The 13,776-nt window shown below is 51.9% G+C and overlaps 5 protein-coding genes across 5 annotated transcripts; 3 read left to right on the forward strand and 2 right to left on the reverse strand.

The window, feature by feature from the left end:
* Positions 1 to 123: 123 nt before the first annotated feature.
* On the reverse strand, positions 124 to 1,254 carry Z519_00735 (uncharacterized protein; the record flags this gene model as incomplete). Its single annotated transcript, XM_016758492.1, has 1 exon — positions 124 to 1,254. The coding sequence occupies one exon, from the start codon at positions 1,252 to 1,254 to the stop codon at positions 124 to 126; it is 1,131 nt and encodes a 376-aa protein (XP_016625741.1).
* Positions 1,255 to 2,893: 1,639 nt separating this feature from the next.
* Positions 2,894 to 4,330, reverse strand: Z519_00736 (uncharacterized protein; the record flags this gene model as incomplete). The annotated part of the gene is made up of 1 exon (XM_016758493.1): positions 2,894 to 4,330. The coding sequence occupies one exon, from the start codon at positions 4,328 to 4,330 to the stop codon at positions 2,894 to 2,896; it is 1,437 nt and encodes a 478-aa protein (XP_016625742.1).
* A 5,133-nt stretch (positions 4,331 to 9,463) lies between these two features.
* Z519_00737 (uncharacterized protein) lies at positions 9,464 to 10,656 on the forward strand (the record flags this gene model as incomplete). Its single annotated transcript, XM_016758494.1, has 2 exons — positions 9,464 to 9,754; positions 9,808 to 10,656. 2 exons carry the CDS (start codon positions 9,464 to 9,466, stop codon positions 10,654 to 10,656), a joined length of 1,140 nt encoding a protein of 379 aa, XP_016625743.1.
* A 541-nt stretch (positions 10,657 to 11,197) lies between these two features.
* On the forward strand, positions 11,198 to 12,550 carry Z519_00738 (uncharacterized protein; the record flags this gene model as incomplete). The annotated part of the gene is made up of 1 exon (XM_016758495.1): positions 11,198 to 12,550. One exon carries the CDS (start codon positions 11,198 to 11,200, stop codon positions 12,548 to 12,550), a length of 1,353 nt encoding a protein of 450 aa, XP_016625744.1.
* Positions 12,551 to 13,348: 798 nt separating this feature from the next.
* Positions 13,349 to 13,549, forward strand: Z519_00739 (uncharacterized protein; the record flags this gene model as incomplete). The annotated part of the gene is made up of 1 exon (XM_016758496.1): positions 13,349 to 13,549. One exon carries the CDS (start codon positions 13,349 to 13,351, stop codon positions 13,547 to 13,549), a length of 201 nt encoding a protein of 66 aa, XP_016625745.1.
* Between the last annotated feature and the right edge of the window lie 227 nt (positions 13,550 to 13,776).

Raw genomic sequence — 13,776 nt, forward strand, 5'->3', positions numbered from 1 at the left:
ACAGTATCAATAAGACAGTCGTTCCGTCAGAATCGTAAATTGAGCACTGGCGAATGCATATTGTTAACGCGCATTACCGTTTGGGTCATCTATGCTCTACGTGTTTATCAACTCTATGGTGTTCTAGAGCTTGGTATATGCTTGTTCAAACTCCTTGCTAAAAGGATAGTCAAGGTATCCCACCTCGGACTTGGGCGTGTAGAAGGTATCTCGATTGTAGGGGGTCAACTCGATGTCGTTTGCAATCCTGAAGGGCAAGTCCGGGGTAGAGATGAAATACCGTCCGAAGACAACGGCAACATCCCGGTCCTTGTACTCGTCATCGACAGCCTGGCGCGCGCTTGCCGGCCTGAAACCTCCCGCAACCAGCACAGGGGACGTGTTGTCCCAGACGTCGATCAAGGGGTCGATTTTCTCGGTGGCCTCGACGTCGGCGTTGCCCGAGATACGCGACTCGACGAGGTGCATGTACGCGAGCTTCAGCTCCTTGAGGCCCTTCATGAGGTGCGTGAACTGCGGGAGCGGGTCGCGCATCTTCATGCCCTGGAACGTGCTGAACGGGCTCAGGCGGATGCCCGTGCGGTGGGCGCCGACGGCGTCGACCACGGCGCGCGCGACCTCCAGCCCGAACCGCGACCGGTTCTCCACGCTGCCGCCGTACTCGTCTGTGCGGACGTTGCACACGTCCTGCGTGAACTGGTCGATCAGGTAGCCATTCGCGGCGTGGATCTCGACCCCGTCGAACCCCGCTTCGATCGCGTTGCGCGCCGCCTGCGCGTAGTCGGCGACGAAGCCCTTGATCTCGTCCCGACTCAGCTCCCGCGGCACCACAGGGTTCTCGGTGTCCACAGGGGTCGGCGACGACGACACGATTTCAATTCCCTCGCGTTTCGCGATCGCTGGGTTTGCAGTGCGGCCGAGCGCCCACAGCTGCAGGTAGATGTAGGAGCCCTTGGCGTGCACGGCGTCGGTGATGTGTTTCCACGCGGCGATCTGCTCCGTAGACCAGATCCCCGGCACGTTGGGGTAGCCGCCCGCGCGCTTCGAGATGAAAGTCGCTTCGGTGATGATTAGCGTCCCCGGCACCGAGGCGCGCTGGCTGTAGTATGTCGTCGTGAAGGGCAGTTGGACGTGGGAGTCGTCGGCCCGGAAGCGGGTCAACGGCGCCATCACCAGGCGGTGTTGGAGCGTAATGTTGCCGATCTTGAGGGGCTCGAAGAGCCGTGAAGGCGTGGAAATGGGGAGAGAGCCCATGATTCTTTTTGGTGGTACTTGGTTTTAAACTTGGTTGGTCCTTTTATTGAGGTTTCTGACAATTGATAGTGTGGTGCCGGTAATGAAACTGGCTTTGCGGGGATTTTCAGGACCCGGCGATTGGGCGAGGATAAATAAAAGAAGTTGCTTGATGGATTGATGGGAGGGGTGAGATGATAGCGAACAGTGCCTTGGATATGGCGCCTTGTTGAAAATGGATTATATATCTATCACGAGAGATTTTACACACAACTGTGTACTTGTACTGAGAGATTGGCAGGGGGTTTTTTGAGATGGGGTTTTCTAATAACGCATGAGGAGACTTGATTCCTCAGCCGAGGGCCGTCCGGAGCATCTGACTGGTCTTCAGCAAGTTGTTCATCAATTGTATTGGTCAGCAACAGCTCGAAAACCCGAGTTGATTGGTGCAGATTGACGACATCCGTCGACTGATGGCAGAGGCTCTGGAGCGGGTTCTCTGAATAAGCGAGCCAATAGCGTGGCAACGAAGGAATGCTGTTGGAGAGAAGGGGGGCACTCCAGCTCTCCTGTAATATCACGGGCCGCAAGGCTGCCCAAGGCTGACTGATGCTGGTGAGAAACAAAAGTCTATTCAAACTTCCACGTCGATTGGTATCCTCTCGCCATGGGAATGACCGCGACGCTGGTAGAATCCGATTGCCACACAAATCACTCGCCCGTGAAGATTTGCTGATCGCAACTGGAAATAGGGGTCCGTCACGCAGCTGAACTCATTCTCTTGGGAGTATCCGACCCCGTTGTGGCGGCTGATTGTAAGTGTACTTACCCAATGCGGATTTGAAAACCTTAACAGATCTTGAGTCGGCACTGCAAGGCTCGGGCAAAAGGAGCGGGGGATTGCGTGCACCGAGCCGGGTGAGTAGCTAGGTAGTATCGTACTCACCTTGCTGCAGGGAAACAACCCATTCACCTTGCTGAGGTTCAAAGGTACCAGCGTTGCAAGTTCCAGAGACATGCACCGATAAAACCATGACATTATAGCTTGGCTGAGCAGTGAGAGGAGGATGATCGGTGCCTACAGGGTACGGAGTATTAAAAGGGAACTGGGGAAGTGAGTGGGAAGGCAGAGGACCCGTTCTTCTTGGCGCCAAGCACAGGAGGCCCACGCCAAGCCCGGCTCCTCCGACGGGCATTTGTGTCTCCGAGTCCAAAAGTCACTTTAAGCTCCCTACCGTTCCCCCTTTCCAACCACGGCAGTTGCAACGATGGGACATTCCTTCAAGAAAGAAGCGAGAAGAGGTGAGACAGGTACACCCTCCGTACCCAGTCCATCAATAGGTTCTGACCACATGCTAATATCAGCACCGTTGGCTCTCGGACATGATGCACGTCATCTCACGAATTGTACCATACTGTACTCGGTAGGCACCAAGACAGGTTCATCAAGATCACGAGGAGCGACCAGAGCTTCGATGGAAGGCATGACAAAAGCTACCACCCTTGCGCCACGCAAGAAGTACATCCAATGCAGATCGTCACTCTGCATCGCGGATGGATTGCCCAAATAGAGGTTGACCACTCCCTTCACAAAATGGTCTGCCGCAGAACCTATATTATAAAAAGAGAGCCAGGACCGCCAGGTATATAACCGGTCAGATCAACAGGTGATCCGTCTGTCGAGCTTGACCGGCACTGACAAGCTGTCCGTCTCACCAGACTGCTCCCCACTGAAACTCTCAAAATACCTGAACAGTTTCCCAGGGTCTTCCCTAACCCGAGATCTGGTGGAAGGATTAATAATCGAATCCAGCAATACATCGCTCTCGGTCAGCACCGAGATACACCACCACACGATGGTCTTGCACGGGAGGCCACACGGCCTGATGCCGAGAACTCGTCGCATTTCGCAATATTCTTTCCAGGCTGTGAAGTGCATGAGTCCAATCTGTCGGTGGCCTGTACAATACTCAGAAAGGGCCAAAAACAGAAACGCTACCACGTCTTCGTCATTGGAATCCTTCTGATTGGCCAGAGCGGATATTCTTTGCCGGGTTTGTGCAAGGATGAAGTTCTGTCGGGCGGCAAGATAGTGGTTCTCGGCATCGAACAACTCGCTGTCGGGCTGTGGTCCGTATTTGCGGTAATGGTTCGCACTGAAGAGCAGGATCATGGTTTCAAAACACCATTGGCTTGAAATGGCGAATGGGAGAAACAGTTTGAGCACCGGATCATGTTTTTGCATGATCTCCGGGTAAATGTCCAACCCCAGCATGGCTGCTGCGTTTAGCGCGAAGTACCGGATCAAATTACGATCGGTTGGCGTCAGGACAAGAGCCGACCCTTCGACTGATTTCTGGAGCTCCCGCAGAACAATGCGCTGCGGTTGGTCTTCGGATCCACGACACCGATCATGCAACATCGCCTGCTGCTCGGGCGGAGTATTTGCAATCTTCAGACCTTCGAATAAAGATAACCCGAACTCTGAACGGCTTTCCGTACTCGGTCTTCTCGACTTGGATCGCAGTTGTGGAGAATGACGCTCCACGTCATAGATGCTGGCACTGGATCTGGGCGATTCTGTGTCGATAAATGGAGAATTACTTGACCTGGAGTCTTCTGAGGGATCGCATGTCCCTGGCAATCGCGTACGTCTCTTCCTATCAACAGCGCCCCTTTCAGACGACTTGTCCTGACCTTCCAGCTTGGTTCGTGGCTCGGATCTAACTGTGGTCCTCGAACGTGGTGATTCTGAGCGCGGCTTCCGGAGAAATGGCGACACTGTAACAATATCCTTCTGGAAGTCGATAACGGCTGCATAGTGGGAGATGCGATTTTTCTTTGCCTTGTCTGATTCGCCAGATTTGGAAAGCGATGCATTCGTTGGACCTGGACTTGGCTGCGCATTTTCCTCTTTTGGTCGCATCCATCGCAATGGCGAGAACTGGTTTCGAGAAACCCATTCAGATCTTGCCTCTCTCTTCGATCTCACACGATCTTTCATCAGATGCGCCCGTGCTGTCTCGGTAACCCCGCGGCGGTTAATGTCATAGTCTACAAACGTGAAGACCCTTCCCTCTGATTTTTGGTCCGACATGCTGGCTGTGTTGTGGTATATAGCGACGAGGTGACTTCTCCCTTCCCTGTCGGAAACGAATGTATTGTTGTCCTCGGGTATATAGTATAGAGCCTTGAGAGGGGATATGCCTACGGCTGCTCTCCGATATTACTCATCCCTGAGCCCCATCTCCATAACACTTACACAGTTGACCTTGGGGCTAGCGGCGAGGAATGCAAATCTGAGGAGGCCGGATCTTCGACAGTGTTGAAACGGCGATAACCGCCAGGGCCAGAAGGGCTCGATCCAATCGGCACGTCTGTGCCGACTGCTGTATCACACTATTCCCGTTTTTGAGAAGAAGAAAATGCGTCTAATTGGCTGCCGACTGGCGTTGGTCGAGGCGAGATGGGCGCTCTTGGTGCTCCATTCTGAAGCAGAAAAATGTCCGCGAGAAACTACGTGCACTACGGCGCCCACAAAACATTCCTTCTCGTTGGTCTCATATCATCTGCCTCCCTAGCCTCCTTGTCAGCCAATCAATGTCACCATTTTCCGAAAGTTCTCGTTGCGGCAAGTCCAAATTCGACCTAGCATCGACAGCGGACCTGGAGACATTCTGCACGCCATGCATACGAGGACGCCACTTGGCCAGCATTCGGCTTGCTGGTCTCTGGACCCAACTGGTCAGATCATCACAGACTTCACGCCGGATTCTTTGTCAGCCGCCATCTTCTTCAAATTTCTTAGTCATTGCATTGTTTATCCGGCTTCTGGAGCCCAAGCAAGGCGATGGAGAAATACACGAGGTTTCCACGCCCTCTTCCAGACCCCGGAGCGATGGCCCTTTGGGCAGTTCTTCCCACATGACACGGTCTTGGGCTAAAGGCAACCTTGCCGTGGTTTAGCTGAAGCGACCCGCACTTCCGCCAATCACTTCCGGTTGGCAGGACGGCGTCGAACGTCCTCAGCACAGGTGTCTTTCTCTCTACAGGCGGCTTACCTTTCGTCTACTTCCTGCGAAGGTTCCGTGCTGCGAGCACCATATGTGAGTTGACGCTGACTGCATCCTTCTGTAACATCCAGTAAACGCTGCTAAGCGGTATCCATGTCAATTTTTGGAAATTTGCGGAGTACTATAGTCACAAACCCAATGTCTAGCGTAGGGACGGACCATGGGAATGCTGACATTTCCACCAGGGAAAAGGACCCCCAGGCATCCGTGTTTTTCTGTTTCCCGAACGAAATGAGCGGGAAGGAAGGAGCATATCGACAATCCCTCAGACGACTGCATCCACCCTACTTGAACATGCGGATTCTCCGTCACGATAGCCTGTTCCACCTTTTCATCTTCTCCTAGTCCACGCAGATCCTCGGCGCAAACAGTTGATTCCTGCCAGAGATCCGTTCGAGACGGTCTGTGGCGCAGAGACTAGTGAGAGTTTCAGCCCGAGAGCATGCCACCAGGGCAGGATCTCACATTTTTCCACACCCGCCAGGCTCAGGAGAGAGAATCAACATCGCAACTTGCCGACTAACTAACCTGTCCAGCACAGAACCCAGTCTGTTGACCCCGGGAAAGTATGCGAGAGCGTCAACCTAACCGCTCCTGTCGTATAAGACTGGATTGTCGCCCAGATATTCCATATTTTAGCTCGATGACTATAACTATTCTGGTGCCCTCAACGTTCCTGCAAGGCTTGGTGATGACAGCAGGCCAATTCTGCAAGATTTGATTTAGAGACCATGACTGTTGCGAAGGCCAAAGGGGCCGCTCCCATACCTTTGTAAGGGACTTTGCAAAGAACTGCCCCTGTGGATGACCCACGCGGATGGAAGCTATGTATTCCTCCTGCAATGATTTACAGGTTCGTCTCACACCCAGATCCAACCGCTCGGTATCGAGTCGATCCCCCGAAGGCCGCAGGGATTATCATCATTGTCATCCGTGAAACTGAGATTTATTTAAGTCACCTGAGTCAGACTATCTCATAATAGCCACCTACAAAGATATTTCTTCATCCATCTATGCCAAGAGAAATTCGTGGCTTGGACCTCACTGGCCTTTGCCGGCACTCGCCGGCCCTCGCCTACATGGAAATAGACTGTTCTCCTGCCATAATTGGAAAGAGAGTCTATTCAAACAAGGCTCCGCTTCACAGCTTCCGAGAGAATCGGAAAATTGGCATTTCTGTATTGCCAACGTCGCGAGACATCTCTACTACCCTTGAATTCTCCCCCTGGCTCACCTGTCGAGCAGCCTTGGTCGATCACTTAGTCGAGAAGGTATAGCCAACCGTATCCAGGTACCCCCTGAGCGCAAAGGAACAATGGTCCCTCGGCTGCGACGGTGTATCGTTCAAGCGTCAAAAGCTTAGCAAAGCTTGTATACTGATGACTACGCAAAGACATAGTGGTCGCCTTGTCTAGAATGCTGATGAGCAAACCATTACGCGTCAGCCGCGGACACAGTCCAGGGTACCTTGCATACCTGCTCATCGGGAGCCGCCTGGAACTAGGTTTCGAAGAGCAGGTCCCGAGTGGATACTTCTTACTACTGTTACACACAGTATGGAGTACGTTTGGTGACCCATTGCATTAACGGCTAGGTCAGTTTCCATAAGAGGTATTTACACTTTCGGAAATATATCCTCCCGTCACCTTCGGTTCCGTTTTCCTACGGGGAGGGAAAACCACGTGATCACCCACCCCTTTGAAACCGGGGCCAGTGTAAAAGGGCTTCTCTCTCCCAAATTGTTCTGGACCGAACCAAGGTATTCGCCGGTCACCGCCACACCGGATCATGTCTTACAAGGTCGCTTTCCCACCACAATCGTGGCAGTTTGGTCATGATAGCCCCTTAAGACGGGCACGACGGCCGAAAAGACACACCGACCGAGGCATTGACGTTGGGCTGTGTCAGTGCTGTCCCATTACCCACCGACCTTGCTCTTTGGCGTGCTGTCGTGCCTAGGCAATGCCTCCGTGGGCCCACATGATTATCGAGGCGTCCATGTACAACGGAAAAAAAAGACAAAACTCTGACAGAATCATCCAGGTTCTGCTGAAGACGGGACGGGTTGTCTTCTAGGCTGCCAGGTGTGCATTCTCGACTTGGTGGGTGGAAAGGGCTCAAGCCCCTATCCACGGGTAGATCATATGACTCGGCCGACAGGTCAAACCGGGTACCGTGTGCCATGATGAAGGTAAATTTGAGAAACGCTCCGCCTCTCCCACGATCCTGCGAGCAATGATTCATCATTCGCCCTGTCTTGTTTGCTTGAGCCAAAGACCTGGGGATGAACTCCCCTCCTTGCCGACATTTGGTGACATACTTCTCTCGCTTTCGCATCATTAGAGTTTCTTATGACATTTTTATCTGCTTCCATGTTGACTGGATGCACCTGTACGGTGAGGCTTGCTATTTCCCAGTTGCATGACTGGCAATGAATCGCCGCTGCGGGCCATGGGGGATGCGCCTTGTTGGCCTTCCACACTTTCAGTGTTCCATTTGGCATCCTCCGACACTTCGGCAGCGGCCAACCTCGATCAGCTCACAAAAAGCTGGACTAGCGCTGTTGAAGGGTTTCTGGCCTCAAGAAAATATGCCAGAACATTGGCTAGCTTCAAATGTCACCGCGCAGCCTGAAAGTTACCACCTACTTGTCCAGCATCAGAGATGCGTCGAGCTTGTGGCAAGAAATGTTCGCAGGAATATATGTTTGCTATCGCCGTTGACGGGGCATGCGCAGAAATGGAAAGTTAAGTGAGGTAGTCAAGGGCGAATTGCGATATCCATTCGCGAAGGTCTGCCACATAATATCTCTCAGCGCCTTCTTACCACCGTCTTCGGACAGAAAATTGGCGGTGAAAAAGCTGAACTCCTTGTGGTAGCTCCGGTTCTCCTACAATCTACCATTTCTCACGCCAGATATTGACAGTCTTACTTGATGAAGAGCAACTTCATCCTCTGGAATTTCCCGCCGAGCTGGTTGAATTCGACAATCTGACGAGGGGACGGTCTAGCTAATGCAGAAGTATTTAAGACTGAGGCCAGAGCTGGTTGCGGTCCATGGAGAGAAAAAGAAATTGTCAGGTGCTTTTCTGGCGTGTGAACAAGACACTACAATGTTGATGCGGACAAATTGACGAAGCGGACATTGAGGGAAGATTGTCGAAAGCAAGCTGTTGCCGGTGGGGATCCTGGGTGTGCTACAAGGTTGGTGAAGGGAACCAAGGGACCATACGTCTATTCACGACTGTGGTGTCGGTGTGCAGATAGATAGCGAGGCCGACAAGGCTGACAAGGCTGAACTCCCCTAGATTCCATGTGGGGTCATATCACGTCATTTTTATGGCCCGACGAAAGTTCTGGAGAGGTCCCTAGGTAAGGGACAGTCCTTATGGCAAGAAAATGATGCCGGCCTTCCGTATTGGCTCGTTTCCATGGTCGAATTATGGGCGATTTGATACTATCGATGCGACGGTATCCAAGACTCACTAAGGGATTGAGGATTGGCACCACGTGATCCCCTCTTCCGCTACGAAATGGTAGGTTTGCCGATGGATCCACATCTCTTCTCCGCTTTGCCTCTCTAAGATCTGCCTCCTTGGTGTCTCCACTATTATGTTTCATCCGACGCGAAACTCTTCTCTGTTTGCTCGTGGTAGCCGCCATATCGCCAATGGTCGCGACTTAGCCCTGTGTTGACAGATAAATTCTGCTTGGGTCCGATGGCTCAGTGTGCCCAACGCGGGTCACTCTCAATTCCCTTGCACCTCCAACTACGGCCAAGGAAAACCCGAACAAGGACGGGTTGTCTTACATGCGTCGCGCGCAAGAAACGCTGTGATGAACAAAAACCGGAATGCAATGCCTGTATCCGAAATCTCCGTGTGTGTTCCTGGCGTCAAGACCAGACGCGAAATCCACCAGGAGCGTATGATGGTACCAAGGAGTCCTCAGCCAGTCAGCCTATGATATCAGAAACTGAGAACAAGGACGAGAGGAGATTGTCCCGAAAATCCCAACCCTCTATTCATACACTAAGTGTGCCTCACAAAGAGTTCTCCTACCATCTGCAGGGATCCCGCGAATTGTCATTACAATGGAACATCCCGGTTTCGTCAACTTTCGCAGACTCTTGGTCGCGTGTTCTTCTCGAAAACTACATGTATAGGACAGCTGGCGTCCTCGCTGCAAGGAAGATTATGGAAAACCCCTATCTGACTTGTGTGCTCCCACGAGCACTGTCAGACGAGCTGATTCTTCATTGCGTCCTAGCCTTGAGTGCTGCTCATCGAGCTCATGAAGAAGACTCTCTTGACTTCAAAAGTCTCTACAGCAGACATTACGTCCTGGCCCTGCGCCAGCTAAGGCGGGAGCTGTCTGAGGCTGTGGGCGCCAACGGCGAGGAAGAACTCCGTTTCCTTCTAGCCGCAAACTTATTGGCCACGCTTGAGGTCAGTGGTTCTGGTTCCATTCAGTTGCCGTGCATTAGTGGTAATTTCATCAGGCCATAGGGGGCAACACACACGGTGCTGCATTGTACCACCTCCGCGCCAGCCAGCCGTTTTTGTCAGCCGCACTTACTGCATCATCCAAATCGGCCCATCGAGAGCTTATTTCTTTTCTGGTCGAATCACACGCTTACATGACTTTGGTTGCCAATATCACCTTTCCCAGCGATAGTGTCTTGCAAGATTTGCTAACAGATCCTCTTCTTTCCTCTCTGGAGCAACTTCGTTCGGAGGGTACGTACGGTGTAATGTTTGGATGTGCACATGGTCTATTCCAACTCATTCCAAGCATATACACCTTGGCGAAAACTCGAATGCAAGAAACGGAACATGGAGCGGTGTCCTCTGACGCCCTCGCCCAATATTCCTACATTGAACAACAGATTCGCTGCTGGCGAGTCCCCTCTGACCTCCAGGTTCAAGGTGAATGGTTCGACCAACTGTCGACTGCTGCAGAAATCTATCGTCATGCGTTGCTGATCTTTATGCACACGGCGTTTGAATGCTCCCCGACAGCCACAGAAGAGATAATGAGGAAACTGCAGCCTGAAATTGACGCAGTCTTCCCTCTGGCCCAGCGATTGTTCTCTTATGAGAGTTTTCCTCCTGTGGCGACTATTATGCTTTGGCCGGCCATTATCCTGGGCTCATGTCTTCGCCGTTCAGAAGACCGGCGACTGTTGCGAAATATACTATTGGACTTTCCTTTGAGAATGGGAATTGTCAAGCAGGCTGCGTCACTGCTTGATTTACTCTGGAATGATGCAGCCGATGATACATTGTTTGGGCCCATGGGTTTGTACATTGTTATGGTCAAGAACGGCATTAACTTCTGCATGGCTTAATTGTCCAGTCATACTAACCAGTGACCGGATGAGTCTCTGTGGCATTTTCGGCAACCATTGCGGTCTCTGGAGTTGACGAACACGTGTCCCCAACGCCTGAACAACCTAGGATGCAGGGCTGCTCGGTTCCATTCGTTCAAGACGCCCGTCGGAAACCAAGGCCGTCAATTGTTACCAAAGAGCCAGTTTTGGTTAGTCGGTAAGCCGGATCAAGCCGGATACTGTACTTCAAGACAAGTGGTCATTTTAACTTCGCAGCTTGTCAACAATAGGTAACGGTTCCCTTGGAACTCAACCAAGGCTTCCCCACGCTGATGTATCTATCCGCGGTGATCTAATCTAGCCGAACAATAAGACTTTGGAGGGTCTCGTATCCCGTTTGTGTCCACCCATGATATACGAGGCAATATTCTCCTGCCTCTCTCTAAACTGGCTGGAACCACTGCCAGAGAAGTCGAAACTTCACCCTCAACACAACGTCTTTTAAGACTGCCGGGCTACACATTTACCCCTCCGATTTACGGTGTTGATTGGAGAGACAATGACAGAGTACGACGTCATCGTCGTCGGCGCTGGATATGCTGGCCTGTCTGCTGGCAAGACACTCAAAGAGGCAGGAAAGAGTGTTGTCATTCTTGAGGCGGGAAATCGCATTGGGGGTCGAGTTTGGACCAAATACTTTGAAGACGGCACCTACGAGGACTATGGTGGCATGTTTCTTGGGGTCCAACAACCTCTCATGTATGAACTGGCTCGCGAATTCGGTGTCCATACTTTCAATGTGCCAACAAAGGGGAAAACGGTGTTTTATTACAAAGGAAAAACTCGGAAATACTCAGGGCTCATTCCCCCAGTTTTACCCTGGGCTTTGATTGATGTTGGATTGCTTATCCGGAAATTCGAGTCCATGGCAAGGATAGTCGACCTTGAGAAACCGTGGAACACTCCCAATGCGCACGAGTTGGACAAGATTACTGTTGAGGACTGGATGCGGCGTCAATGCTGGACGTCGGTAGGGAATGACCTCTTCAGGGTTGCTGTCGAGCTTGTTTGGGGCACCGTTCCCTCCCAGATCAGCCTTTTACATGCGTTATGGTACTGCAAGGCCGGAGTTAGCTTCACCGTTCTGTCGACGATTGATCAAGGAGCCCAGCAACAACTTGCGCTGGGTGGAGGGCAAGCAATTGCCAATAAGATACATGAATTTCTGGGGGATGTGGTTCGCTTGGAAGAACCCGTCACTCATGTCGATCAGACCAAGGACCCAAAAGTCATTGTGCACACCCCGAAAGCAACATACACCGGTAAACGAGTCATCTTTGCCATTCCTCCGCCGTTATTACTGAAGGTCGGGTTTGAACCCCAGCTGCCCCTACAGAAGACGCAACTACTCCAGCGAATGCCTATGGGCGCCTATTGGAAGATATTTGCCATTTACCCCAAGCCATTCTGGCATGAATCCGGCCTGAGGGGTGAAGGAGTGAGCCCAGATGGAATAGCTGCGTTGATCAACGACGTTTCTCCAGAGGACCGTAGCCGGGGGGTATTGATGGCATTTGTGGTCGGACCCAAGGCCTACAAATTCGCCGCCATGGACGAGAAAACGCAGAAGGAAACGATTCTGAAGCAATTGAAAGCATGCTATGGCGAGCAGGCTGGGAACCCCGTCAAGATGTCCATACACAGTATGATGAATGAGCCGTGGTCATCTGGCTGCCCCGTGGCAGGTCTTGCTCCCGGCATGTGGACGACTCTGGGTGAATGGATACGAAAGCCAATCGACCGATTACATTGGGCTGGCACCGAGACTGCAACGTCCTGGTCTGGATACATGGAAGGTGCTGTGCAATCCGGTCAACGTGCTGCAAAGGAAGTTCTTCTTGCTTTGAAGTGAATATGGGTGTTTTTATGGGGAACAATTCTCCTTGTTGCCCCCTCGAAAATAGTATGATTGAAGTCCCTCCGCAGAGAAATTGGAGTTTGGAATCTCTTCTCTCCTTACTTGAAGAGAAAAGCATGTTTCAGTAACATTCAATGTGCATTCTCCATCTTGTCGCTATTTCTCTGGTGTATTTCAGGTGCAACCTCTATTAATCTACGACAAGCACTTTCTCTTCGACCTCCGTATGCAAGCAGATGGCGAGGCTGACGAGGCTGAACTTCCCCTGTGTCAGATGTGAGATCATATGACGTCATTTTTATAGGCGAGCAAAGGGGTCCTCGATGGTCCTATTGTACCCGGTACTCCCAGACACAATACTCTTCGACTTCTCTCCCGTACAACATCTTACTCAATCCACTGCGTCTCAAGACCAAGATACAAGGGATTTCTCCGTTGCGGCTTTTCCATCACTTCAAGATCCCCGACCGTATAAATCAGCAGCCATGACAGATTCGAAAGGCGGACACTCGAACGAGTTTGAGCCAACGTCACTCGACGCGAATCAGCACGGGATCGCACAATAAGTCATTCAACATGTTCTCAGAATTCACAGGCTGGCCCCTTGCCTCGAACCCAGTCTCGAAGTGGAGAATCTAAACGCGGTCGACTATAACCCAAACCGACTATTCACAGCACTTTCCAGTCCACTCACTAACTTGTCCTTCTCCCGCCCCTCTCAGAAATACCATCGACGAAGGGAAATCCAACTACGGAGCCAAGACCGCAGTGGGCCGTGACGTTGGAGCAAAGATGCCGACTTCCAAAGTATCAACCGGAGGATTCGGTTTACCAGAGATTAGCAGCGGTGGGCCGTCACTGAACCACAGCGTGAATGAGACATTGAAAGGCAGGGCGGGAACAGCACAGGGCAAGGCACAGAGGATCGACGAGAGCGTCAAAGTCGGCGGCGGAGAGGATCTGCATGAGGTGGCTGCAGCGAAGCAGCCGTGAACTTCGTCCGGTTGCCAGTCTGTGTCCTCAGCATGTTCAACCAGCGGTGTTTCGCCATCAATGCGCTTTCAACGTTGAACAGCCGCTCCCTCGCCCACCGAGATCAGATCGGCTATTTTTGTGGCGTACAATTCTCATAGCCGGCACATACGTACAGCGTTGAGAGGAACTTTGTTCTACGGGACACGAGCAAGGAGGGCAGAAATATTCAAACCTTAGCCGAACTT

This window comes from Cladophialophora bantiana (genome assembly GCF_000835475.1).
Source record: "Cladophialophora bantiana CBS 173.52 unplaced genomic scaffold supercont1.1, whole genome shotgun sequence".
Classification (NCBI taxonomy): domain Eukaryota; kingdom Fungi; phylum Ascomycota; class Eurotiomycetes; order Chaetothyriales; family Herpotrichiellaceae; genus Cladophialophora; species Cladophialophora bantiana.